This window comes from Papio anubis, chromosome 5 (genome assembly GCF_008728515.1).
Source record: "Papio anubis isolate 15944 chromosome 5, Panubis1.0, whole genome shotgun sequence".
Taxonomy (NCBI): Eukaryota; Metazoa; Chordata; class Mammalia; order Primates; family Cercopithecidae; genus Papio; species Papio anubis.
Genome location: NC_044980.1, coordinates 121,058,321 through 121,085,785, shown reverse-complemented (window position 1 = coordinate 121,085,785; position 27,465 = coordinate 121,058,321). Strand labels below are relative to the sequence as shown.

Here is a 27,465-nt window from a genome sequence, read left to right as displayed (position 1 = left end):
GGGATACAAGGCTGGTTCAACATATACAAATCAATAAATGTAATAATCCATCACATAAACAGAACCAATGACAAAAACCACACGATTATCTTAAAAGATGCAGTAAGGCCTTCAATAAAACTAGGCCTTCATTAAAATAGGCCCTTCAATAAAATTCAACACCCCTTCATGCTAAAAACTCTCAATAAACTACATATTGACGGAATGTATCTCAAAATATTAAGAGCTATTTGTGACAAACCCACAGCCAATATCATACTGAATGGGCAAAGGCTGGAAGTGTTCCCTTTGAAAACTGGCACAAGACGAGGATGCCCTCTCTCACCACTCCTATTCAACATACTATTGGAAGTTCTGGCCAGGGCAGTCAGGCAAGAGAAAGAAATAAAGGGGATTCAAATAGGAAGAGAGGAAGTCAAATTGTATCTCTTTGCAGATGACATGATTGTATATTTAGAAAACCGCATCGTCTCAGCCCAAAATTTCCTTAAGCTGATAAGCGATTTCAGCAGTCTCAGGATACAAAATCAATGTGCAAAAATCACAAGCATTCCTATACAGCAATAATAGACAGAGAGCCAAATCATGAGTGAACTCCCATTCACAGTTGCTACAAAGAGAATAAAATACCTAGGAATACAACTTACAAGGGATGTGAAGGGCCTCTTAGAAGAGAACTACAAACCACTGCTCAAGGAAATAAGAGAGAACACAAAGCAAATGGAAAAACATTCCATGCTCACGAATAGGAAAAATCAGTATCATGCAAATGGCCATACTGCCCAAAGTAATTTATAGAATCAATGCTGTCCCGATCAAGCGACCATTGACTTTCTTCAACGAATTAGGAAAAACTACCTTAAATTTCATATGGAACCAGAAAAGAGCCCATATAGCAAAGACAATCCTAAGCAAAAAGAACGAAGCTGGAGGTATCATGCCACCTGACTTCAACCTATCCTACAAGGCCACAGTAACCAAATCAGCATGGTGCTTGTACCAAAACAGAGAGATAGACCAATGGAACAGAACAGAGCCCTCAGAAATAACACCACATATCTACAACCATCTGATCTTTGACAAACCTGACAAAAACAAGCAATGGAGAAAGGATTACCTATTTAATAAATGGTGTTGGGAAAACTGGCTATCCCTCTGTAGAAGACTGAAACTGCATCCCTTTCTTACCCCTTATACAAAAATTAACTCAAGATGGATTAAAGACTTAAACGTAAGACCTAAAACCATAAAAACCCCAGAAGAAAACCTAGGCAATGCCATTCAGGACATAGGCATGGGCAAATACTTCATGACTAAAACACCAAAAGCAATGGCAACAAAAGCCAAAATTGACAAGTGGAATCTAATTAAAGTAAAGAGCTTCTGCACAGCAAAAGAAACTATCATCAGAGTGAACAGGCAACCTACAGAATGGAAGAAAATTTTTGCAATCTATCTGTCAGACCAAGGGCTAATATCCAGAATCTACAAGGAACTTAAACAAATTTACAAGAGAAAAACAACCCCATCAAAAACTGAGTGAAGGATATGAACAGACAATTTTCAAAAGAAGACATCTATGCAGCCAACAAACATAAGAAAAAAAGCTCATCATCACTGGTAATTAGAGAAATGCAAATCAAAAGCACAGGGAGATATCATCTTATGCCAGTTAGAATGACGATCATTAAAAAATAAGGAAACAACAGATGCTGGAGAGCATGTGGAGAAATGGGAACACTTTTACGTGTTGGTGGGAGTGTAAATTAGTTCAACCATTATGGAGGATAGTGTAGCGATTCCTCCAGGATCTAGAACCAGAAATACCATTTGACCCAGCAATCCCATTACTGGGGATATTCCCAAAGGATTATAGATCATTCTACTATAAAGATACGTGCACACCTATGTTTATTGCAGCACTGTTCATAATAGCAAAGACTTGGAACCAACCCAAATGACCATCAATGATAGACTGGATAAAGAAAATGTAGCACATATACACCATGGAATACTATGCAACCATAAAAATGGATGAGTTCATGTCCTTTGCAGGGACATGGATGAAGCTGGAAACCATCATTCTCAGCAAACTAAGGAACAGAAAACCAAACACCACATGTTCTCACTCATAAGTGGGAGTTGAACAATGAGAACATATGGACACAGGGAGGGGAACATCACACACTGGGGCCTGTCAGAGCATGGGGATTAGGGGAGGGATAGCATTAGGATAAATACCTAATGTAGATGACAGGTTGATGGGTGCAGCAAACCACCGTGGCACGCATATACCTACGTAACAAACCTGCACATTCTGTACATGTATCCCAGAACTTAAAGTATAATAAAAAAAGAAAAAGAAAAGGCAATTCATGAGCTAAACAGAAATATCCAATACTAAAAGACATTAGATCCATGCCCACAAAATTCTGAGGAAATGTGAAAAATGTTATACTTAATTTTAAAGATAATAAGCATTTTCTTACACATGAAATATGTCAGGTAGAAAACACCTGTGTTTTCATAAAAGTCCCACCCTTCTTGGAAAAAGAACAATCAGCAATGAAACACAGCCAATCAAGAAACAAATGGAGAAGTTGTAATAAAACCATTATTGATCCCTTTAAGTAAATAATTAGTACTAAATACTGTGGAAATTATGGTAAACTGCCATAGACATTGAAAAAGTGCAAATGATAAAAATAAGCAGTTGGAAGGACATATGAGTGCTAATTTTCTTATAATTTATTGTATAGAATTAATACTATCTAAAAATTACATTTCAACTTTAGCATAAAGCCAAAAAATTTTTAGCATTTTTTATTCTTAACATTACAAAAGTATTTTAAAACTGTTGAGATGATAGTAAATTTATCTGATGCATACAAATTGTTTTAGCTTCACTGTCTAAATATGTATTATATAAATGTCTGAAATGATCTTAAATGATTCTTTCTAGATGGAAACATTTTTGAGTAATTGTTTTGCTGTTTTGTTTTGTGTATTATTTGAATTTTTGAATATCTATTTTACAAAGGAAAGACAGTAATCTTTTAAAGTACCTTCTTTATACAACAATTACATTACTTAGGTGGAAGAAATTTCTAATAAAGTTCATTTATAAGTAAAATAGATTGGGCATGGTGGCCCACACCTGTTAATACAGCACTTTGGAAGGCCAAGGAGGGAGGATCACTTGAGCCCAGGAGTTCGAAACCAACCTGGGCCACATAGGGAGACCCTGTCTCTACAGAAACTTTATAAACTAGCTTGGTGTGATTGTGTTTGCCTATAGTCCCAGCCACCTGGACGTCTGAAGGGGGAGGATTACTTGAGCCCAGGAGGTTGTGGCTGCAGTGAGCCACGATCGTGCCACTACTCCAGCCTGTGTGATAGAGCAACAACCTGTTTGAAACAAACAAACAGGCAAAAAAATGCACACTCAGACGGCTGACAGTACAATTCCCTTTTTGAGTATAATTAACATAATTCAATTGTAATCTAGCTTAAAGAATTTTTACTCATTTATATAAAGAGAATAACTTTCTTACCCCCAATACAGTAAAAGATACCTTTGCACATGTTAAACTTTGAACATGATTGGAACCATACCTTAAATCTAAGATAGTTGAAACCAGTATTTTAACTATAATGAATGACCAAAGAAGCCTTGTTTAGACTTAAGATATAACTGTCTGATGACAGCAGTTTAGGATGACTTGTCTAGTCTAGCCTAAAATGACATGCCTGGTCTGCATTCTCCGAGTGTTAGGCAATTTTTATACAAAAATGTCCATCCTCTTTTTGAGAGTAGAAATTCAGATTATTTCCACAGCTATACATACACGTTGATTTTCACCTGAGTGAGGAGTGATAACTTCATATTTATTAACTTTGAGTTACAGCCTCGTGGAAGACTATCATAAACTTTTCATAAATGAATTTTTAGTCCAATTCAATAGAGATATTTTAATGAAATTTACTAGAATATGGGGTCAATGGACCATCTTATTAACATGAAATTAGGAAAGAAATTTCTTCTCTGTTTAAAACTGCTTTATAATAACAGAGAAGATTGCAAAATAAAAAGGAAGTAAAAACTAAAAAGTTAATTAATATTTATTTAATTAAATTTAATTAACTAAATTAATGAAAAAGTTAATTTTAATATCTCCAATATTTAAAAATAATTATGTATTTGTTTTTCATAATATAAAACATTTATCAACCATAAAATGTCTGCTGTTTGCACTAGTTAGAATCTTTGAATTTGCTTTTATCTTTTTTTACAATTTCATTTCTTTGACATGTTTATATTTAATTTTTGTATTTTATGTGCCTTGAGCCAACTCTTCTTTAAGTATATCATAATCCAAGTCATTTAAAATACTAGACCCTCATTTTACCAAGGAAATAATATTTCTTTTATATCTTAGTTCCATAGGTGAACATTAGTTGCTTGCCCTTTGCACTTATCTACCTAGACAAAAAAAAAAAAAAAAAAAAGCTTTACTGAATAAAAACATCTGAGGGGGTAGAAAAATGCACTAATGTTAGACATTACATTAAAATTTTAAAATTTCTTTGTAAATAAGAGATTACTATTTTTTTTTAAATCTTCAGATATTGATGAATGCTCCTTCCAAAACATTTGTGTCTTTGGAACATGTAATAACCTGCCTGGAATGTTTCATTGTATCTGCGATGATGGTTATGAATTGGACAGAACAGGAGGGAACTGTACAGGTATGGTCAGTTATGGGCTAAGTTGTGTTCTGATTCATTGAAATAAATATTCTGTGCTAATCGTAAAAATTCCTGAGATTTCTGCTTAGCTAATCTATGCATTAGGTTACACATTTTTCTGAAAAAGAAAATTATATTCAGATACATTTATTTGTAGCTATGGAATTGATACATTTTTATGTAAATAATATTAAATTGTTATCTATATAATTGTTAATATTAAATATCTGAAATGAAACTAGTAAAGTATCTCTTTGAATATATGTTCATGTATATGTATATATATACGTGTATATTTGTGATTTTTGTTAAACAAATGTGACATAATTTTTTCTTCCTCAGAGTTGCAAATTTTAATTAATTACAATGTATTTATCAAGGATACTAAATGCTGTCATAAATACTGTGTGCTTGATATGTGGAACCTGTTTTAGGTATATATCAAAATTTAAGATCTTTATTTTACTGTGTTGAGTCTTTCTAGTGATCTTTAATCTACTAACTTTCAAAAATTCCACCAAGTTCTTTGGAACAGCAGTATGCCTAGAAAAAGTAACAGTGGTAACCTGCGCATTTTCAATGCTTCTCCTAGATATTGATGAGTGTGCAGATCCCATAAACTGTGTCAATGGCCTATGTGTCAACACGCCTGGTCGCTATGAGTGTAACTGCCCACCCGATTTTCAGTTGAACCCAACTGGTGTGGGTTGTGTTGGTAAGTAAAGCTATATGAAACAAATAGAATGATCAAGTTGAATATTCAAACTCTCTTGGTAATGAACTGTGATGAATGTTTGCTACGGTTAACTTAAAAACAAAACATTATATGGTTGCCTTTATTGTGTTTGTCTTCCAAATCATCAGCTCCACCTTCCTCCTCTCACAGACTTGATATCCAAGGCACAGAGAAGTGCAGTAATTTGTTCAAGGTCTCAGAGCTTGAAAATGGCAGAGCTAAGGCAGTAGCCCAGGTTGCTGCCTGGCTCCTTGTCCAGTGTTTGGCCAGGATAACCCAGAGTGGTGGTATAGCTATTAGAATATCTATTTCTTCTGCCTACTGGAAGGGTCATATAGCAAAGTAAATGAAGTGATGAGAAGCAAGGAATTAGATAGATGGATTTATGAGCCAAACCATTGGAGCAGAAGTTGAGAGATGACAGGGAGGAGGAGGAGGCAGTAATGAAGGTTCGGAATCTGTGGTCAGCACCTCTGATCTTTAAAAAACAATTGTCCAGCTTTTACTCTCTGCGCTATTCCTGTGTTTTCCTAGAGAAGGAAATGGTCTGGAAAATTTTCTGGAAGTATACAAAAAAAGGGAGGAGTGGAGAATTCCTTGCTTGAGTAGAAATCTGCCTACTGTCCTCAGTGTCAGTTTTTGGGCCTGCAGCAAATGGGAGGAATATTTGCTGCTGTGATTTACACCCACCTTATATACTGTTTTCAAGTTTTAGAGAATACTTTTAATTATCATTTATGGCTACTCCAAGTTCTGCATTTTCCATTCAAAATAATTCATTTGGTAAAGATTGAGCGCCTTCTGTCTAAGGGCTGGAGTTGCAACAGTGAACAGAACAAGCACATTCTCTGCTTTTGTGTTTACATTTTACAGGCAGGGAGATAAATAAAAGCAAGAACGAACAGAATTGGCACTGGAGGTGGTTGGAGGAGAACTGCCATGTTATATTAGGAATGGGGGAATCAGAGCCTTTAAGGAGGGGACAAGCCAACTGGACCTCTGAGGGAAGCCTCTAGTTAAAAGGAGCAGGCAGTGCAAAGGGCCTGTGGTAGGAGAAGACTGTGCGTTAGAGACATAGCACAAGGCTGTGTGCAGCAAGAGAGGAGTGAGTGGAGGGGTCAGGGATGAGGAGAGGAATCAGAGGAGCAGTCACCCAGTTCACAAAGTGATTCTCAACCGAGGCTGCATAGTAAACTTCATTTATAACCTGGAAAATATATTGATGCCTGTTACACCCCCAGAAATTCTGACTCACTGGGGCCTCAATATTTCTTAAAAACTTCCTTGGAACAAAGACTGTGAATAGGCAACTCATAAAAGAGAATAGTCTAAACGTTAAAAAATGTAAGCACGCAAATGACCAAAATCATTAGGAATAAGAAATCCAATTGAAACAATTATATAAATACCACTTTACACCTCATATACTGGCAAATATTAGGAAATTGGATAATGCGAAGTATTGATGGGGACATGGGCCTTGAGGAGCATCCTGTTCTACTGGTAGAAGTGTAGACCAGGGCAGCCCCGCAGAGAATATACTTGCACAACAGTACACCAATTAACTGTCAGTGTATAATCAATGTTAGTTTTTGAGTTTCTTTTTGGAGCAATTCTATTTGTATGGATTGACACTTTATTGCTTTCGTTAATTCTCAGTTCCAAAAAACAAAGACTCATTCTATCTCAAAAGTGCCAAGGAGTCTATTGGACCCTTTCATAAGTCTGAAACATTATAAAATGTTAAGAGATCTTGTTTTTCCTTTGTCTTGAAACATTTTGACATTTTATCATCCTAGCTGTTATTTTTATCATTGTTCACCGTTATGTCCAATGGATACAACAAACAGAATAAAATAATAAGAAGTGGAAAATTATGGCATCACCTAGAAGGAACATGCATTAGTGAAATAAAATGTCACTGTTGCATCATCCTTCAGTTTCCTTATTATATTGCCCTAAGGATTGCATCATTTTCTCAAGAAAGTACAAGAGAAGACTGGAGACACCTTACTTGAAATCTTTTAGCATTTATTGAACACAGTTGAGAATTTAGAAGTCTTTACTTTCTGGCCATAATTTTTGGCAAAAAGAAAAAAATGACAGTGGAAAATATTTCACAGTTGTTAGTTGAGCCAGGTGACTAGAGAGAGACAGAGAGCAGCTCTTTCGTCTAGATTCTAAAGGTGATGGTGAAATGAATCGTCTAAGCACAATCCCCGACTAAGTGCCTTCAGAGACGAATATCCTAGGTGAATTTTTTCAAACTTCAGAATCAACAAGTGAATGGACAGTGTATTTCTGTAGACAAAGGAAATGAACTATTCTCATCCACTTAGTCAATAAAAAGAACTTCAACCCACAATATTTGGTAACAAGAACCTGAATCATCCCAGGTTCGTGGATTCTTTCATATTTTCATGATGTTTCTGTACCAAAATTCAATTGATACGATTCATAAGCAGACAAAGATAAAGGCAGGTACGTATAAAAGGTTATTGGAAGGAAATATGTGATGTAGAAGTGCAGTCAGTAGATTGATTATTTTAATTAGTGTTGATAAATCTAAAAATGAAAACATTTTCTATCTGGTAGCCTTTAAAGAAGACAGCTGTCCTCTCATCAACACAATCATGAACTGTTAATGTTTTCAAAAATTCCTTTGGCTATTACATTTTTATGAAGCAAGAACAAGAATAACCAGAAGTAATGATAAGCTAGAACCTATTAGAGATGTGTTTGAAACCTGGAATCGGTTTTTACAAAATGGATATATTCCAAGTTCATGAATGACAATTGATAAGCAATTAGTTGCATTCAGACGATCATTTTGAGTAGAATATCTTCAAAACCAAGAAAATACAGATTAAAAAGTTGAGTTAGCTATGATTAAATTCTTATTAATATTGCTAATAAAGTTTTCAACTTTTTTCTTCTGTATATTAGTTTTTATAATATACCTTTCTTCTGTAAATGGTTTTTAAAAATTATTTAAAAATAGTAAAAATTAAAGGGTTCATTGGATGTAGTTGGTAAATGATGACTATTTTTCCTGACTGAAGGCTAAGTATAGGCAAACCCTGTAAATCAACAATTCCTTTTGTGGCTCTATATGCCAATGGCATTAACTCACAGGCCCATACAGAGACACATATATAATGTTCATCACAGCATTCTTTGTGGTGGTAGGGTTTTAGAAACCATTTTTGGAGAGGAGGGTTTTTTTTTTAAAGGCAGTTATGCACCATGAAGCTGAAAGACTGGAGGTTCACAGAACAAGCATGACTAGAAAAGTTATAGAAATGAAATGAGATGTATGACAAAAGACATTTGTGTAAATTTAAAATGAACACATTAAAACAAAAATATTTATTTTGCAGGAGCACTTGTAAAAAGTAGTAATGTTAAGTACATTTGGATGATCTGGTAGGGAAGAATGGGAATGAAGAATAGGGATAAAAGAGAAAGGGAGGGGGAGGAGAGAGAAAGAACAGGTGAATAAATGAGGAATAAATAAACCTAATTAGGCCAGGGGCAGTGGCTCATGCCTGTTACTCCAGCACTTCGGGAGGCTGAGGCGGGCAGATCACAAGATCAAAAGATCAAGACCATTCTGGCCAACATGGTGAAATCCCGTCTCTACTAAAAATACAAAAATTAACTGGATGTGGTGGCAGGTGCCTGTAGTCCCAGCTACTCGGGAGGCTGAGGCAGGAGAATCACTTGAACCCGGGAAGCAGAGGTTGCGGTGGACCGAGATCGTGCCACTGCACTCCAGCTTGGCAACAGAGCAAGACTCCGTCCCCAAAAAATAAATAAATAAGTAAATAAAAATAAACCTAATTAGAAGGGGGACCATGAGAATCTTGCTGCATCTGAGATTCAGCAACAAAAACAAAATGCAAAATCAGAGAAAAAATAAAGGAAAATTAGTTTTTTTTAAAAGCCCAAATGATTCTAACGTGCAGCCAGGGATGAAAATTACTCTGTAGACTGCTAAGAGCTCTCGATTTTATTCTGGTTGAGAAGAGAAGCTATTGGAGGTTGCCTGACCTAAGGTAATGCTATTGAAGGGTCACTCTGGCTTACAGAAGGAGAAGTAGACCATAGTTTAGTCAAGAATGGAAGTTGAGAAAATAATTAGAAAACTATTACATTAGACTAGGTAAAGGGATAGTGACAGTGGCTGGAACTCAGTAGTGATTTAAAAAAAAAAGATAGTAGTGATAGAGGCAGTGGTAAGTAGACAAATTCCAGATAATTTTGTCTGTTTGTTTTTTGTTTGTGTTTTTGTTTTTGTTTTTGTTTTTGAGATGCAGTCTCCCTCTGTCCCCCAGGCTGGAGTGCAGTGGCACGATCTCCACTCACTGCAAGCTCCACCTCCTGGGTTCACGCCATTCTTCTGCCTCAGCCTCCTGAGTAGCTGGGACTACAAATGCCCGCCACCACGCTCGGCTAATTTTGTATATTTTTAGTAGGGACAGGGTTTCACCAAGTTAGCCAGGATGGTTGTTTCCAGATATGTTTTGAAGGTTGAGTAGACAGCACTTATTACTTGATTGAATAAGGAGTCAAAAATGATGTCAAAGCTTAGGGGGCCTGTGCAACTGGAAAAAAAAAAAAAAAGAATCTCCTTGTATTGAAAATGCAGAAGACTGGGAGAGAAGACAGCAGATTTTGTACACGGAGGAAAGAGCATCGACAATTTGATTTTAGATGTGTTAACTTTGAAATAACTATTAGATGTTTAAGAGAAGAAATGAAATAGGCAGTTGGCAGAAGGGTCTAGAGTTCACGGGAGAGATGAGATACAGAACCATAAATTTGAGAGTTCTCAACAAAAAAGTAATATTTAAACCCATAGACTCAATGGAGTGATCTGGATGATAACTGTAGAGATAAAGAAAAGCCTTAGATTAGCTGATCCCTTAAATATTTTCTCTAAGTTTGTTACAGGCTATCTTTTCCAAAACCTGCGAAGTTAGCTATGCAAGTTGAAACTAAACCATTGGATAAACTCATGATATAGATTAATTATACAAAAAAATGTGTTGTATTCGTATTATTGGAGGTCCAGTATGTCCCAAATGAGAAATGTCTTACTATCTTGTCCATTCCATGAGTATAGGAAAATATGGTCTGTGTGGATTTCTAAACATAGGAAAGTCTGCCATAATTGGCTTCCTCTGACTCAATCTCGAAAAAGCTTAAAGCAGGCGATCGCTTGGTAGTAAGGATTAAAAGGAGCCTTTCATGTTAATGTACAAAATTTGAATTTCATCCTTTGAGTGACTTTTCCCTAAAATGGAGTCCTTACTATGTAAGCAAGGGCAAGTGTAAGCTCCTTTGTTGCTCTACAGACAACCGTGTGGGCAACTGCTACCTGAAGTTTGGACCTCGAGGAGATGGGAGTCTGTCTTGCAACACCGAGATCGGGGTGGGCGTCAGTCGCTCTTCATGCTGCTGCTCTCTGGGAAAGGCCTGGGGAAACCCCTGTGAGACATGCCCCCCTGTCAATAGCAGTAAGTACAAAGCTGAAGAAGAGACAGAAAACCACCTGGTGTCTAAAGATTTGTTGCAATTTTATTCCTGAGCTGGGAGTAAGGAGTGTTTAGAGAAGACAAAACAAAAAAAAATTGAATTTGGACTACTTTCAGTGATCACACTGAAACCAGTCAAGAGTGTTAAAGGATTTGAATTCCTCTCTTCCTGTGTTTTATCATGATATGTTAAAAAAATAATTTTTAACCGTAATCATGTATGGATAGTACTAATATCAATTCTCCATGATATCACAGATAAAACATATTCCTGATTCTTCTCAAAGGTTATTTAGTTCAGCTTCTTAGGTGTGTTGTATTCCTGAAGTCAATTATAGAATGCCTTAAATTGAAACATCTGTTCTGATATGAACATGAACCAAAACCTGTATTCTCTAAACTTAATTTACTATCTAAAAGAACTGCAAGGGAATTTTTTCTTTAATTGAAAACAAATGGTTCGTGTTATTCTACTGTGTATGTGATTAATAAAGTATGATCTTTTATGTAAAATATGTAACTTTAAATGTATATGAAAGGGCACTAAGAAAAATTTGGATACATCCCTTAGGATAAGTATATTGAGCCTGTCATTTGCTGAATGCTTGCTCGTTGTCTCAGCCACTTGGACGTGGGTATCAAACCTCTTATTTTTCTATTGTTTTGTAGCGGAATATTACACCCTGTGTCCTGGAGGTGAAGGCTTCAGACCTAACCCCATCACAATCATTTTAGAAGGTGAGCTAATCCCACTGTCACCCAGATTTAAACAAGGTAAAGAGTTAATTTTAGAGAAAAGCTGGTGGAAAAGTTACGGCAGAGCAGTCATAGCAAGATAATTTAGTAAAATTACAGATGGACTTTAATTACTAAAATGTTAAACGACCACTTTTATCAAGCAGTAATGATCCATTGCAGTGATTTGATATCTGACTGTTCTGCAGAGAAACTCTTTCCCATTGTCCCCTACCTTGAATAATCCCCAACTTACTTTACTCATTTTCTCAGATAATGGTAAAAGTTCCATGACAAAGCCAAGAAGATACTTGAGAAGAATAAACTTGCCATCTAAGTGTGCATTCATTTGGATGCATAGAAGTCTGCTGATTCTTGCAAGATCACAGTTTTGAAAGATCTAATACTAACTCTTATCCTTCATGAAGGTGTTTGTTTTAAGTGCACTATCTCCCCTTTTGCAGACATTGACGAATGTCAGGAGTTACCAGGTCTCTGCCAGGGTGGAAACTGCATCAACACTTTTGGGAGCTTCCAGTGTGAGTGCCCACAAGGCTACTACCTCAGCGAGGAAACTCGCATCTGTGAAGGTGAGATGAATTTGATGCCTAAAATGCTCAGTGCTGTTCGAAACAAAATGGCTGCCGAGGCCTGGGGGAAAGGCCCATCCTCAAATTCTACAAAAGGCTCAATTAAGACTTGTTCATAGCTTTTTTCTTTTCATATCAATGTGGCTAAGTTGTATGATGATAGACAAATCAATTTACAGCTCATTGCCATAATTCACTGTATTTTTCTATGAGGCTTGATTAAATATAAATTGGGAAAATGGGGTAGTGTGAAAACCTACAATATTAAGTAAGTTATTAGTGAAAATATTGATAAGCATTACATTTTACAAGGAAAAATTGATAAGCTTCAATGTGACCATTAACTTAATATTGATCAGTAATTTTTTAAAGGTTGGACTATATGGTATGAAGAAGTTCAAAGGTTATGCAGCTGCCATTCTTGCTTCCATCCCCTCACCTTATCACATGGTATTTCAATTGTTTTAGGGACCTGTCTCACCACTACACTGGGGGCTTCTGGAGGCACGGTCCACATCTTACTCATCATTACAGCTACAAGTTCTAGCTTACAGTAGAATCTCAATATTTAACTGTGAAATGAATGAATCCTTCTAACTGAATATTAAGCATGTAGCGTAATTATTTCCATTTTAACTTTTTTGGAACACGTTCGATAAATGCATCTGGAAGAAATAGGATATAATAAGGAGAACAACCAGCAGCTGCACTGCTTTAAGAATCTCGGAATTGTTACTAATTTGAAAGAAGCTACAAAGACAAAGGCTTTCCCAACCTGCATTCACTTTAAAGTTGGCATTAAAACTTAGCCTAAGTGACATAGGACGAAAACAGGCTTTAAAGAAATTCCAATTGAAGAATGTGAATTACAATTAAAAAAAAAAAATATATATATATATATATATATATATATATATATAGGTGCCAAGGAAATTATTTTTTGCCACTTTAGAATAATTTCTTTTGATGCTTTATATTTTTTAATATGGAGATTTTTTTCTTTTGAAGAAAGGTGTATCTGTGTTATATAAATGCGTATTTGGCATATTTTCTTTATTTCTAAATTTTGCGTAAATAGGGATTTAGAGAATCACCTATGCTTTGTTCAGTCATCTAAGTAATATAAATTCATTGAAAAAATATATTTATTAATGGATATTCTTGCCTACTCTAGATATTGATGAGTGTTTTGCACATCCTGGTGTGTGTGGGCCTGGGACCTGCTATAACACCCTGGGAAATTACACCTGCATTTGCCCACCTGAGTACATGCAGGTCAATGGAGGCCACAACTGCATGGGTAGGTAAAGAACTCTGAGATTAATTACAGCACAGTTGTCAACTTCACATCTAAAGCACTTATGTCTCAGAACTATTGTTCAGGAAGTTTGAAAGTTAAATCTTCGTGAATTGAGATATTTCAGAATCTTGTAAGCTGCTGGCTTAGTATCAAATTTTTGACCTTTGGATATACATCTACATTTTTAAAAGCTTGAGTCTAATGTAGAAAATTTCCTCAAATGTTATATATTCGTAAATTTGTCATCTCCATTCATATAGTGTGAACATTAATATACAAATAAAATAACATTTGAATTTTAATGCTTAATTTTTTTAATTAAATAAATGATTTTGAGAGAAAAACAAATATGTATTAACATTGTCTCCAAAGAAAATTATAAGTGAAATCCTTTATCTAAGGATAAAGGAGAAATGTTAATCTAAAAATGATTTCTGTTTAAAGACTTATTTTAAGATAGCTTCAAATGACTCAGAAGGTTTTCAGAGTTGTGTTCATCAGGAAAGCTTGATGTCTACAGCAGTGGGGGCTTCATTATAAACTACTCGTGGATACAAATGGCCAGCTTCTTTGTTTTTCTTTATGTAGACATGAGAAAAAGCTTTTGCTACCGAAGCTATAATGGAACCACTTGTGAGAATGAGTTGCCTTTCAATGTGACAAAAAGGATGTGCTGCTGCACATATAATGTGGGCAAAGCCTGGAACAAACCTTGTGAACCATGCCCAACTCCAGGAACAGGTAAGCACATGGCTCGTGCTTCCGCTGACTGCCGTGTCAGTGATACATGCATACATGTAACAATATAGTCAAAGTCAGTGTGTGCTAAAACTAGAGATGCTCAGTTCCGAAAATATTCAAGAGCATCATATGGCTCTATTTCCCAAGTGGCCCTCTTTGAGATTCACACACTAACTTCTGAGACATTATGTTGAATAGGCTTGTGAATCGTGAAAATAAGATCATTGCTGAAGAGTTAGAGTTTATAGCATTAGTCCATTTAAACTCGGTATCTTAAACTATGCTTGTCAATTATTGATTTATTCATCAAACAAATCTTTCTTGAGCAAGTGTTGTATGCCACTGTGCTAGACATGGAAGGTGTAATATTTGGAAAAAAAACTAAATTCAAAAAGTTCATTTCTTTAGTTCAGTCATGGAAAATATGCAAAAAGTGTTTTTATGAGCAAATTTTACATAAAAGCAACCCATTGTCAAAATGTGCCTTTACATCTGCTTCCTCAGACATCACTGAAATTTTTAGGCAAAAAATAGAGCTTGTCTTTACTTGGTCATTTTTTTTTCACAAGACAGATTCTTTTGAAAGAAAAAGTGAAAGATAATAGAGATAAGACCAAAAATGCTTGTCTTAAAATTGCTGTCCATCAGTTTCTCTTTTATGACCTGTAGAATGGCAACTTTTAATAACTATAGATACTAAGAGTTGAACCAGTAGGCCAAATAAGAAACGGTGATTATATATTAGTTACCAAATATTACTTAGGGTATTTGTATTTAAATGTTTCATTTAATGTGTTGATGAAATGAAATTAAGGAGAGAAATGGTGAAAAGCAACACATAGGCCTTTTTCAGTGACTCGAATTCACTGGTCAAATGGATTTTCTTAGCCTTATCTTGCCATTATTATGTTCCATACAATTAAATAGAAACATTCCTACAGTTCTCAACTTTCAAACTGCATAGTTACAAATTGAAGATCATTGATTTGGGGAATTAAAATAGCACTTTCTTTGTGAGAAGAAGCGAAAGCTTAGATTTGAGAGACAGGTCTGTATTTAAATCAAAACTCTTAGGATACTTATTGTGGAACCTCCTGCAGAGTATTTATCCTTTCTGAAACTAATTTCTCATGTATAAAATGGGAATAATAAATAATTACAGTGACTAATTCATATGGTTGCAGCGACAATTAGGGAGATTATACATATAAATTATAATGTGTACATTGCCAGACAATTAGAAACCATTAAATTGAGCATCTATTGTTTTTCTCCTTGTTCTCAATACTCGGTATATATTGCTGGATGAAATATACAGCATCCCTGACCCAATAGCACTTGGAATATAGTATGCAGTTCAAGTTTTACCTAATACTGTTTTCAGGAGTTTTACTCACTTGTATAGCATTGAGTGTCAGAAGCATTTTCGTCTTGCAAATTATAATTCTTTTAAATTTCCATTGATTTGGTGAATTATGTGTGAGAATACCTCTGATAGTCCCTATTTTATTTCATAATGCATTGTTTTTGATGATTCGAATTTCACGTTCCAACCAGTAGACACAGTAAAAAAAAAAAAAAAGATAATATTCGTATCTCATTCATTATTCATTGTTTGCCTATTTCCCTTCTACAACATTATTTTTGCATGTCTATACCTTTGTGCACTCTGTAATTCCTTTTTCAATTTTTACTTCTCTTTTTTAAATCTTTATGCATTGGATGTTTTCTAAAGCTCTGCGTATCAAAAGAAAAAGAGTATTTAAATATCTAAATAAACATTTTGAATCTTATAATGATTTACTTGCCTTCTGATATTAGAGCAGTAAAAAGTTAATGAGAGTAATAGAAATAACAATGATAATAATGGTAAAGAATGCCTAGATCCACTCCTAGTAGAAGCTGGCATTGCTATCAAATAAATATAATTGAAATCAAAATGTCTGGTTGTGAATAATGTAAAATATATTTGTTTGTGAAAGTAATACAAAATGTTATTTTGAAGGAATTTGAGAAATTTAAGAGTGCATTGCTTTGTTTATATTTTAAAGCTGACTTTAAAACCATATGTGGAAATATTCCTGGATTCACCTTTGACATTCACACAGGAAAAGCTGTTGGTGAGTTTTTCCAGATTATGTTTGTTTTAATACATACATGTATCATTCTGTAAAAATATCTCTTTTTAAAATTCAAGAGTACCGCAAAACATAATAATCTGGATTCCAATCTAATATAGTTATATAAGAGAGAAATAACAGGCTTACAGACTCTAACCAAGTATTAATAATGATACTCCATCAGCATAGTCTGGTGATTGGGTTATGGTAGTTATGTGACTATCTAAATATTTGCCACATCCACCATGCTAAAGCTTCAGTTGTCCTTGTGATGCACATTGTATTACATGACTCTAAATAATCTACCTTATTTTAACCTTTAGTTGCTATTTTCTTAAGTACATTTTTAAATTTTTGGTGTATTTTTGCAGTTTCCCTTTTTACTGGTCTAAATATGAATTTGCAGACTTATTTTTCATATTAATTAATTCCTTCTAAATGTACATTGTGTTACTCACTGTAGTTTCCTTCCTCAAAGATTCAGTAAGCAATGTCTTTTTTTTTTTTGAGATGAAGTTTTGCTCTTATTGCCCAGGCTGGAGTGCAATGGCGCAATCTCGGCTCACTGTAACCTCCGTCTACTAGGTTCAAGTGATTCTGCTGCCTCAGCCTCCCGAGTAGCTGGGATTACAGGCAACCACTACCACACCTGGCTAAGTTTTTGTATTTTTAGTAGAGACAGGGGTTTCACCATGTTGGTCAGACTGGTCTCAAACTCCTGACCTCGTGATCTGCCCACCTCAGCCTCCCAAAGTGCTGGGATTACAGGCGTGAGCCACCACACCTGGCCTAAGGAATATAATTTTAAGTCTCCATTATGAATACATGATAAAACAAAATACATACAATGATGAAAGCATAGCTTTTTAAACAAATGACTAGCAGCAGTTAGGGTAACCTGAAGAAGAGGTTTGATTGCCTAGGAAGTTCATTTGCTATATTGACTCTGAAATTACTTGGTATATTTTATCAGCTACTTACATTTTTTCCATCACTGTTTCCGTTTTCTGGTATATATGTTTTTATAAACCAAAAAAATTATCCATGCCAGTATATAATTGATTTTTGTGACACTGAATATTTGTTCTCATCCCAGGGTACATGTACCATTATTCAAGGTTATATGGTAAGTACATTAAGCAGAACAACTTATATTTGACCAAATCTGTTCCATTTCAGACATTGATGAATGTAAAGAGATTCCAGGCATTTGTGCAAACGGTGTATGCATTAACCAGATTGGCAGTTTCCGCTGTGAATGTCCTACAGGATTCAGTTACAATGACCTGCTGTTGGTTTGCGAAGGTAATCTGAATAATGTATGTCCTTTATCCAGTATAATTTAGTATACATAAATAGCATTTAGATGGTTTCTGATTTTTACTATTTCTTCTACAATTTTTCAAGAATTGATCATCAAAGTGTGACGTGAATGTAACGCTAATACAATAATAAAAAGGACTCCTTAAAATGGAACTGTTGCTCTTTCAGATATAGACGAGTGCAGCAATGGTGATAATCTCTGTCAGCGGAATGCAGACTGCATCAATAGTCCTGGTAGTTACCGCTGTGAATGTGCCGCGGGTTTCAAACTTTCACCCAATGGGGCCTGTGTAGGTAAGAAAGAGGCTGACTCATTCTTTGGCACTGAGCAAAAGATTCCTTAGATTTCCTATCAAAAAATACTTCAAGAATAATTTCAGAAGGATATTCTCTCTCAATCTGTTCACTTATAGTGAACCTATTTCACCATATCTTTTATTTTGTTAAGAAAATAGGTCTCTTCAATGGATTTCCCCAGGATTGGACCTAAAACAAAATAATATCCTTGAGATACCAAAAAAACATAAATAATTGCATGATTAAATAAAGAGGGTTGGATAAGTTAAAGCCTTGTTCATTTCGATTCAGCTATTGTTATGGTTCATTTTCAGCCTGTCTGTAATAATTAATAGCAGATTAGAGAAACACAACTGTGAAAAATGAAGAAATCTTAATAAAAATCAGATACATGTAACGTGTTTTGTTTGTTTGTTTGTTTTAGATCGCAACGAATGTTTAGAAATTCCTAACGTTTGCAGTCATGGCTTGTGTGTTGATCTGCAAGGAAGTTACCAGTGCATCTGCCACAATGGCTTTAAGGCTTCTCAGGACCAGACCATGTGCATGGGTAAGAAGGACATGTGGCTCCAGGGAGTGAAGTGGGGCTGGGACTCCAGAACAGATCACAGTTCCATCAAGTGCCATGACTAACTACTATGTGTCTGTCAGAAACAATCTTGCAAAAAATTAACTAGGTCAAACTGTTTAAGTCTTGATTCAGTATAAAATTTGCAAACAGGGACATACTGCAATATGTTCTTCAGTTCAGTGATTCACAGCTTTTTCTCTAGAAGATGTTCACATGGCTCGATATGCACTCTGAGTCACTTGGGCTTGTGTGGAACTTACCATAGCACCTGCTGCCCTTTACTTTCATGTTTCTCCTCAAGACACCATTTTGGAATGCAAGAGAGTAGTAAGAGTGACAGCATTAAACTTAATAAATGTATACACATATGCACATACTTTTGTAAAACAAATTGTTGAATACATGGGATTTATGTACATATTTTCTGTTTTATCTCTTAAAAATCGCTTCAGGAGCAAATATAGCCAAACTCTTCAAAAATTCCGAGTAGCTAATGTAATGGGTAGTCAAGTGATAATAGTGCTTAGTGAGTTCTTGCTGAGCTGATGATTAATAAGTTTTCAAAGACAGATGGGCTGGATGCCATGAAGCTGGGACTGAGTATAACCCCTTAAGTCTGATGTCAGCCATTGGCTCTGCCTCTGCTGAAGAGTTTTCTTTCTGTGCTTTGCGCTTGAAGGGGGAAAATCAAATTTAAAACTTGGCTACTTATAATTAGCATGTTCTCAGTGTAGAAAAGGCTAGGGCTGTTCAGCTACTCTTTTGATATTCAAGATATTATCTATGTGAATATTAAAATCAGATTTCAGTACCACAGGACTGGTTTCCTTCATGACACATTCATACAACAGGGAATACCTGGAGTGTGTCTCCAGGTTCATCCACTAAGAGTCCTCCCTTTGGAATTCTCCCATAATGGCAGGGAAAATTCTCTAGGTGATGCTTATACAAAGGAATATACAGGATCTGGTCTTATTTGCATGAACTCCCTAAGAATGCTTGCTTATACATGCTGTTTCTTGCCATACTCCCAGAGAGAGTATGATTTACCAAAAAAAAAAATGTGAGATTTATGATTCAGAAATTCTTACGGGAAAGATTTGTCTACTCATAACAATTCTTCCATGATAAAAACTAGTCGGATTCTTCAGTAAGACCTCCCTTATACAGACCTTCCTTCCTAAAGAACAATACCAACCCCCACCCTTTTTTTGGTGTAGTAGAGTTTCAGCAGACTGGAATTCATAATTGGAGGAGTCTGCTGTCTCATATGACAGATGACCTTTCTAAGTATTTTCTTAATTCAGTTTTTTTGAAGGCTAATAGTGAATTCTAATAAACTTCAATTTGGATTTCATTACTTCATACAATTAAGTAAACTAAAGTTTATCTTTGTTTTCCCACTCAAATTAAGGGATTTAAATTTCTGGGTAAGTGTTTATAATGCCTTTTATAATGAAACAAATTGTTTCAATATTTTAGAAGATCAGTTTTATTTATAATTATTAAGCAGACCTGCTCATTAATACATCTCTGCCAGGGGGATGCTCTCCTAGGCTATGTCTGAGTATTATCTGACACAGTCAGTACCTGTTAAACTGTATTATTTTCTTATAATTTTATAATTTTGATTTCTTGTAATTTTGATTTTTCTCTATCTCATACTCATTTTCCTCAAGGAGATATGAGTTCCTAGTACTGAATTAGGAAAATCTAAATAATTCCATAGTTTAAACATATAAAAGGGTTAATAGCCTATTTTTTTCCAGTTAAAAATTTAATTTTTTGAGCCAATATTTCTTTGTAGATGTTGATGAGTGCGAGCGGCATCCGTGTGGAAATGGAACTTGTAAAAACACTGTTGGATCCTATAACTGTCTGTGCTACCCAGGGTTTGAACTCACTCATAATAATGATTGCTTGGGTAAGTACTTCATTCAGTCTTTTATTGCTTCTATTTCATTTCCACACAATGTGCTGAAATAAAAAACAAAACTAAAGACCAAAAAAAATTATATTACTAAAATTGCAAATATGTGCCAAAAGATATATAATATCATTGACTGGTTACTAGTTAACTGATACCACAGTATTGGCCTAAATTGTCACAAGACAATATACGCTTGAACCCTTTTGTCAGTCAACCAATCAATTGAGGAAAAAAGGTCATTCAGATCACAGTAAACATATTGGGACTGATTTATGGTTTGGGGTATTTGTATTCCCTTAATGAGATCAAAAATAGACCATTGTCTCAATGTTATTATAAGTATTTCATTTAAATCCATTCTGGATTATTTACATTCAAGTACCAGTAGCCGCCTACTTCCACTTGTCATGGCTTGACATTTCATTTTCCATCAGCTTTTGAAGCCAAGATGCCTTCCCCCACTCCAAAAAAAAAAAAAAAAAAGAATGGTGACTAGGTTTCTAGATTAGCCCTCAGAAATCTGTCCTATGCGCAGTACAGGACTTTTAGCCTTTGGCCCACAGCAACATACAAATGTGAAATGGAAACTGATAGTGAGTGAGAGAGGGTCCTGAAGTAGTTGGAGGAGAGAATAAGAGAAATGACAGCAAACGTTTATTCCTTGTTTACCGCGTGGCAGGAACTGCATGGGTAGTTTACAGCATAATGTGTTGTATTTTGCATGGCCCTGCAAGGTATGTGGAAGAACTTAGGTTTTCTACCATTGTGGGACTATATCAGAGCTCATCCCCACCTCCTCATTTAACCCAACATAAGTTCCTCTCTGTTTTCTTTATTTTTCAAAATTCCATAATTGTGAAAGAAAATAGAGCTAATTGGACATTTTATTCAACTGCTGCCTTCTTGACTGGTTTCTTAGAGCCTTTGTACAGTCAGGGAGAACTAAAAAATACGGACATGGCTCTGATCAAAGTACAATCTTCAAACAACCCAGGAAATTACCCAAATGTAATCAACCCTAAACTTAGATGAAAACTTAACAGTTAGTGTCTTTTTTCTTTAAATTATGTATTATATCAGCAATTCCAGTGTTTTTAATATCATTGATTTTCTTGTAATAAATAAGCTCATTTATTTGTTCTCTGAATATGGTCAACTTAGCTCCAGGTAAAGTATCTGCAAATTAGGCAATCAGATTAAATCACACATATCCCCCAGCCTGTAGGAAAATAAATATTTTTCAGTTAGAAAGAATGGAAAGCTTCACCTTAAACCTTGGTTTTTATCTGGTTCTAAATTCATGAGTTATATTAATATCAAAAATGAAAAAAAATGTATCTTTATGGTTGAAAAATAGTAGGAATCTATAGGATCCTATTAATTAAATGATCCTTACGATATGTGCCATTTTTGTCTGTTGATAAGGAATTGTAATGTGGGATTTCTTATAAATGCAATAAGTATGTTTTTAAGTAGTGACTTGTGAAACAATATACGTGTTAAGAGCTCTTTCTGAAAAACGGACTCCTGTTTGCTTTCAGACATAGATGAGTGCAGTTCCTTTTTTGGTCAGGTGTGCAGAAATGGACGGTGTTTTAATGAAATTGGCTCCTTCAAGTGTCTGTGTAACGAAGGTTATGAACTTACCCCGGATGGCAAAAACTGTATAGGTAAGTATCTAAATAACAAGCAGTCTTTATGGTGATGTTTTTTTTTGTTTTTTGTTTGTTTGGTAAAATGATGATGCGTACCTCCCCTCCTTTCACTTAAGAATTCATTACTATTTCATTTAATCATCAGATCACATGATCAAGATAAACTATGATGGAAAATTTTAGTATAAGGTATCAACAATGGGAATGTCTCATAGGCAATGTTTTTACTGGGGACAGAGCTTGAGGCTGTCCATGTCTTAAGAAAAGTAGGCAAAGGAAACAAATCAAGAAAATTAGCCACTTGCCAAATAGGAAATATCCAAGATGTCAGAAGAGTATCTCTGGGAATATGTGTTCATGGTGACCCAGTAGATCAGAGGACCTGAGTTGAGTTCATGTTAGTATCGTTTGGCAGACAGATAAATGTATGCAACAATTATCTCATGCTTAAATTATTTTTTCTCTTCTTTTTCTCTAAAGACACTAATGAGTGTGTCGCCCTTCCTGGCTCTTGCTCTCCTGGTACCTGTCAGAATTTGGAGGGATCCTTCAGATGCATCTGTCCCCCAGGGTATGAAGTAAAAAGCGAGAACTGCATTGGTAAGGCTAACATTAATTCTGAGGCCCACAAGTAGCTCAGTATAGTAAGACATGGTGAAGACTCTGGAAGCATACTAAGTGCAACCATTGCAAGCATGCTGACCTAAGGAATTAAACATATCGCTGCCTATGTCTGTTTTACTGAACCATCAGAAATGATGGTGAGAATAAAAAACTTGGGGATGTAGGATTTTTTCATCACCAGAAGTCTAATGCTAGTCAAAGAATTTTCAGCATACGCTAATCTTTTTTCCAAATGTCAACAGAGACTTTCAATGAATTTAAAGAGCGTCTACAAAAATTGTAATCTTTGACACCCAGGTTTAAAACAGCTATTAAAGGTGTCTAGAGTCTTAGAAATGTGAAGCAGAAAAATCTCGACAATGCTGTTGAGACATTCTTTTCCTTGGGAAGGCCTCATGTCAGAGCAGAAAATATTAATCCATTTGTCATAACAGATGTTTTTCTGTTGAAACTTTTCCAGCACACACGAACTCTGTAACCGCATCAAAAGTGGGTCCTTGAATTGCCTAGTGGACATGATGAAGTCCCACTTTTTTTACAGTTCACTTTATTTCACTTTTATACAAATTATTTTTTACAGCCTCGTTGAAATTCAGAAGCACCAGCATCTTAGTGTGGTTTTTCTAACATGAAAAGATGCTAAGGATATTTTTTTGCCTTTGAGTTATCCAATTTTTTATAATTCTGTCACCCTTGGCAAGATTCTACCTAAAGATATATCATTCTACTGTTCATATTTAAAGGAATTAAATAGGGCAGAAGGAAGCAGTTTACTTCATAGAATTGAATTATTCTTCAGACCACATAATTAGATATCATGAGTATCCCCTAGTCATTCTGATTTGTATAGTTCATTATAAGATTGTCTAGTGTTTTTAATACTTAAAAATTAATAAACAATAATACTAGAATCATCTCAGTAAGAAGTTTCTTGAAAAGTTTAAGATCCTGTTGTTCTTCCATTTTCTTTTCTCATGCTCAATCTTGATTCTTCTTTGTCTCTGTGATCCTTCTCTTTATGGAATGATAATTAAAGTAGTGTGTCAGCCACTAGGAGGGAAATAGAAATACATATGCCTCCTTGTATGAGGCAATCTTGGCTACCTTTCCTCTTAATGAAAGTATGGATATATTTTATTAAGATATCATATATTATTATTAAGTTTCAGAAATATTTCCTTTTCCTTTATCTGTCATTAGCAATGACACTAGTTTGCATCTCTGAAAAAATGGTTTTAATTTATTACTTTTTTTTTTTGAGATGGAGTCTCACTCTGTCACCCAGGCTGGAGTGCAGTGGCACTATCTTGGCTCACTGCAACCCCCACCTCCTGGATTCAAGCAATTCTCCTGCCTCAGCCTCCGGAGTAGCTAGGATTACAGGTGCCCACCACCATGCCTGGCTAATTTTTGTACTTTTAGTAGAGACGGGGTTTCACTATGTTGACCAGGCTGGTCTCGAACTCCTGACCTCAAGTGATCCACCCGCCTCAGCCTCCCAAAGTGTGAAAAAATGTTTTTTAATTAACTTACTTCACTATAAGAAGATTTTCTTCAGACTAGTATCCTTTCTACCAATGTTTCCCAGAAGACATTCTAACATGACCACACACACACACACACATACATCAATATGTGTATACATACCCTGCACAGATATAAATTCATTCCTACGTTTAGTGGGTATTACAGTGAACATTTGGCACCTTTCTAGGTGCTGGAAATACAGGAACATCATCTTTGCTTTGGGGTAGCTTGCTACCTAAGGGGAGAGACCTATTTTGTAAATAAACCTGTTCTGTGAAGACGTCCTTATAATACAATGTGACAGACACTGTACTGGAGGTCCATTCAGGAGATGGGAACACCACAGGAGGTTAGGGATCATTGTGGTAGTTGTGAGAGGGTAGCAGTGCAAGAAAGCCTGTCACAGAGGATAGATGATTGTCTAGGTCACTCTTAAGTGTTGGATAGGAATTTCCTGATCAACCAAAGAAAGAGAACGGAAGAGGCTATTTGGAAATGTAGGTAGCATGAGCACAATAAGGAGCATAGAATGGCTGGCTCAGAAGACTGAACTCAGGCCTGTGGTCAGTGTGGAGCCATTGCAGGAGTTGTTGTATTTTTTTGTTTTTGTTGTTGTTGTTTGAAGGGGTGGGTTGGTTTCTGCAGTTTTTTGTCATTTTATAGAAGGGTTGTGATGACTCTTTTGTTAAACTTCTCCCAACATGAACTGAGAACTTGTATGTGCCAGATACCGTGCTAGAAGCTGAAGGTTCAACCGTGAGCCAGACAGACATGTCATGTCCTCATGGAGCTTACATTCTAATGTACCTGAAAAGTAATATTTTTTTCATGTGATTAAAACATTCCATTAAATAAGTACTTCCCACAAAAAATGACGGAAAATCACTAGTGAGGCACACATGCTTATTTATTTTCAGGAAGTGTTCTGGGGAAGAGGGGAAATGATAACTCTGTCAAAATATGTCTCAGCCCTCCAGTTCCATAGGCACAGATTTTCAAATGTTATCAGATGGATGTTTTAGAAAGGCACCCCTGGTGGCAAGGTGACAAGAAGAAGACAGGGAGATGTAGACATCAGTTGAGAGACTGGTGGCAAATGATGATGGCTGTGGAAGTCCTGAGAAGGTAGAACTGGCTGCCACGTTCTGCTTACATGTGGAGTGAAAAAAGGAGAGAAATAGGGGTGACTTGGGGATCACAATTTGGATTACTGAGAGAGAGATATCAGGGAGACGGGGACCAGTTCGTAGAACATTTGGCCACATGGAGCCTGCAATGCCCATGAGACGTGGAGTTGTTCATGTCAGGTAGGCAGGTAGACATACATACACCACTAAAGATCAAAAACAGGAAGGTGGACATGGACTTGGGACTCTCTGGCACATGGTTGGTTGAAATCGAATATAACTTTTGACTTCTGAAGCAATAATAGTTTATTTTTATGAATAAATTAAACATACAACATAATGTCATCTCTTGTCTGAAATATCAACTGGCTAGTGGACTGTGATAGTATGGACAATTGTTTATTTTCAAGTGTTGAATGACTAATAAATACTCCCCCTGTTCTGCAGATATAAATGAATGTGATGAAGATCCCAACATTTGTCTTTTTGGTTCCTGTACTAATACTCCAGGGGGCTTCCAGTGCCTCTGCCCCCCTGGCTTCGTACTATCTGATAATGGACGGAGATGCTTTGGTAAGATTTGGAATGACTTCACTGTCACAGTTCACCCTTAGAAACTTTAAAGCTGGATTGTAAACCATCATGCTGGTATTAGTCCTGACAAAATAAATGTCTATGCTAAAATACATCTGCAAGTTAAAAATTTAGGTCTCAAACATACGCAGTGAACAATTTTTAAGGTACTTTGAATTACTGCCACTGTTTCTATATTTTTATAAACTTTTTTACTAAAAGAAAAATTCTTATTCTGATTTATCAGAATGACTATGTTAATTTTGTTGTTGGCATAGCTTTTTTATATATTGGTGTATGCGTTGCTTTTGGTGTGATGTAACTTACTGAAAGTTACCTCAATTGTTTTTCTTAGGCTATCACACAACAGTGAGAAAAGAGTGGAAATCATTTTGATACTGAGCATGGTTTCTCGAATTTCCTTAGCACATTATAAAAATATTTTAAGCATATTAAAATATTAAATAATTTTGTAGCCAGGTCAATCTAAATTGGCAAATGAAATCAGCAATTGAAGATTTCCAGACCTGTCTTAACTGTTGATCTAGTCTGCATCGCGTGTTCTACAAGGAGAAATGTTCTGTCCAAACAGTGTTACAAAATAATTCCATCTGTAATATTTGCTTTTTTGATTAGATACTCGCCAGAGCTTCTGCTTCACAAATTTTGAAAATGGAAAGTGTTCTGTGCCCAAAGCTTTCAACACCACAAAAGCAAAATGCTGCTGTAGTAAGATGCCAGGAGAGGGCTGGGGGGACCCCTGTGAGCTGTGCCCCAAAGACGATGAAGGTAAGAGCAATGACATCAAACAGCACTTTGTGTACCAGTTTTTGAATATTTGCCAGAGTGGCTTTAACCATGTAATTTATGAATATTTTGAGGGTGAGGTCATCTCCTTGCATATAAGTTTTGATGGTTCATTGAACAACCTAGCCTGAGAAACTTCTTTCAGCTTTTGAATAAGACATGTGTGAGCACAGGTGGTGTTACCCTTTTATTTCATTCCCCACCTCCAAGGTTAGTATTACTTGCTTTCAGAAGTATGAATTTGAGAAGTCCAAGGCAGGAGAAAGAAGGGAATGGAAATTATATTCCGAGTTGCTGCAGGAGTCCTATGTGGGCATTGTATCGCAGGCCGTGGCTCTCAGAATGTTACATTAAATTCTGAGAAGCTGAGTCAGCACAATGGCCCTTTACAGGAAAAGATCAATAGCCTCAGGTCTCGTTGGCATGCATAAATTATAGGATAAATCCCAGCAAACTCCAACTGACTTGGCCTCTAGGTTAGGGATAGCTTCTGAGTGTGATGTGCAGGGAAGGTCTCTTT

The 27,465-nt window shown here is 35.8% G+C and overlaps 1 protein-coding gene across 2 annotated transcripts in view; it reads left to right on the top strand.

The window, feature by feature from the left end:
• The window catches only part of FBN2 (fibrillin 2), a 269,631-nt gene that overhangs the window by 210,343 nt on the left and 31,823 nt on the right, over positions 1-27,465 (top strand). For both annotated transcript variants that reach the window (XM_003900063.4, XM_009209018.4), the window contains 16 exons: positions 4,627-4,749; positions 5,342-5,464; positions 10,846-11,007; positions 11,695-11,763; positions 12,225-12,350; positions 13,525-13,650; positions 14,239-14,391; positions 16,443-16,511; positions 17,691-17,816; positions 18,003-18,128; positions 18,556-18,681; positions 20,510-20,626; positions 22,174-22,302; positions 22,768-22,887; positions 26,013-26,138; positions 26,775-26,927. In XM_003900063.4, the coding sequence (XP_003900112.1) occupies positions 4,627-4,749; positions 5,342-5,464; positions 10,846-11,007; positions 11,695-11,763; positions 12,225-12,350; positions 13,525-13,650; positions 14,239-14,391; positions 16,443-16,511; positions 17,691-17,816; positions 18,003-18,128; positions 18,556-18,681; positions 20,510-20,626; positions 22,174-22,302; positions 22,768-22,887; positions 26,013-26,138; positions 26,775-26,927 (1,974 nt within the window). The remainder of the gene's footprint in view (positions 1-4,626; positions 4,750-5,341; positions 5,465-10,845; positions 11,008-11,694; positions 11,764-12,224; positions 12,351-13,524; positions 13,651-14,238; positions 14,392-16,442; positions 16,512-17,690; positions 17,817-18,002; positions 18,129-18,555; positions 18,682-20,509; positions 20,627-22,173; positions 22,303-22,767; positions 22,888-26,012; positions 26,139-26,774; positions 26,928-27,465) is intronic.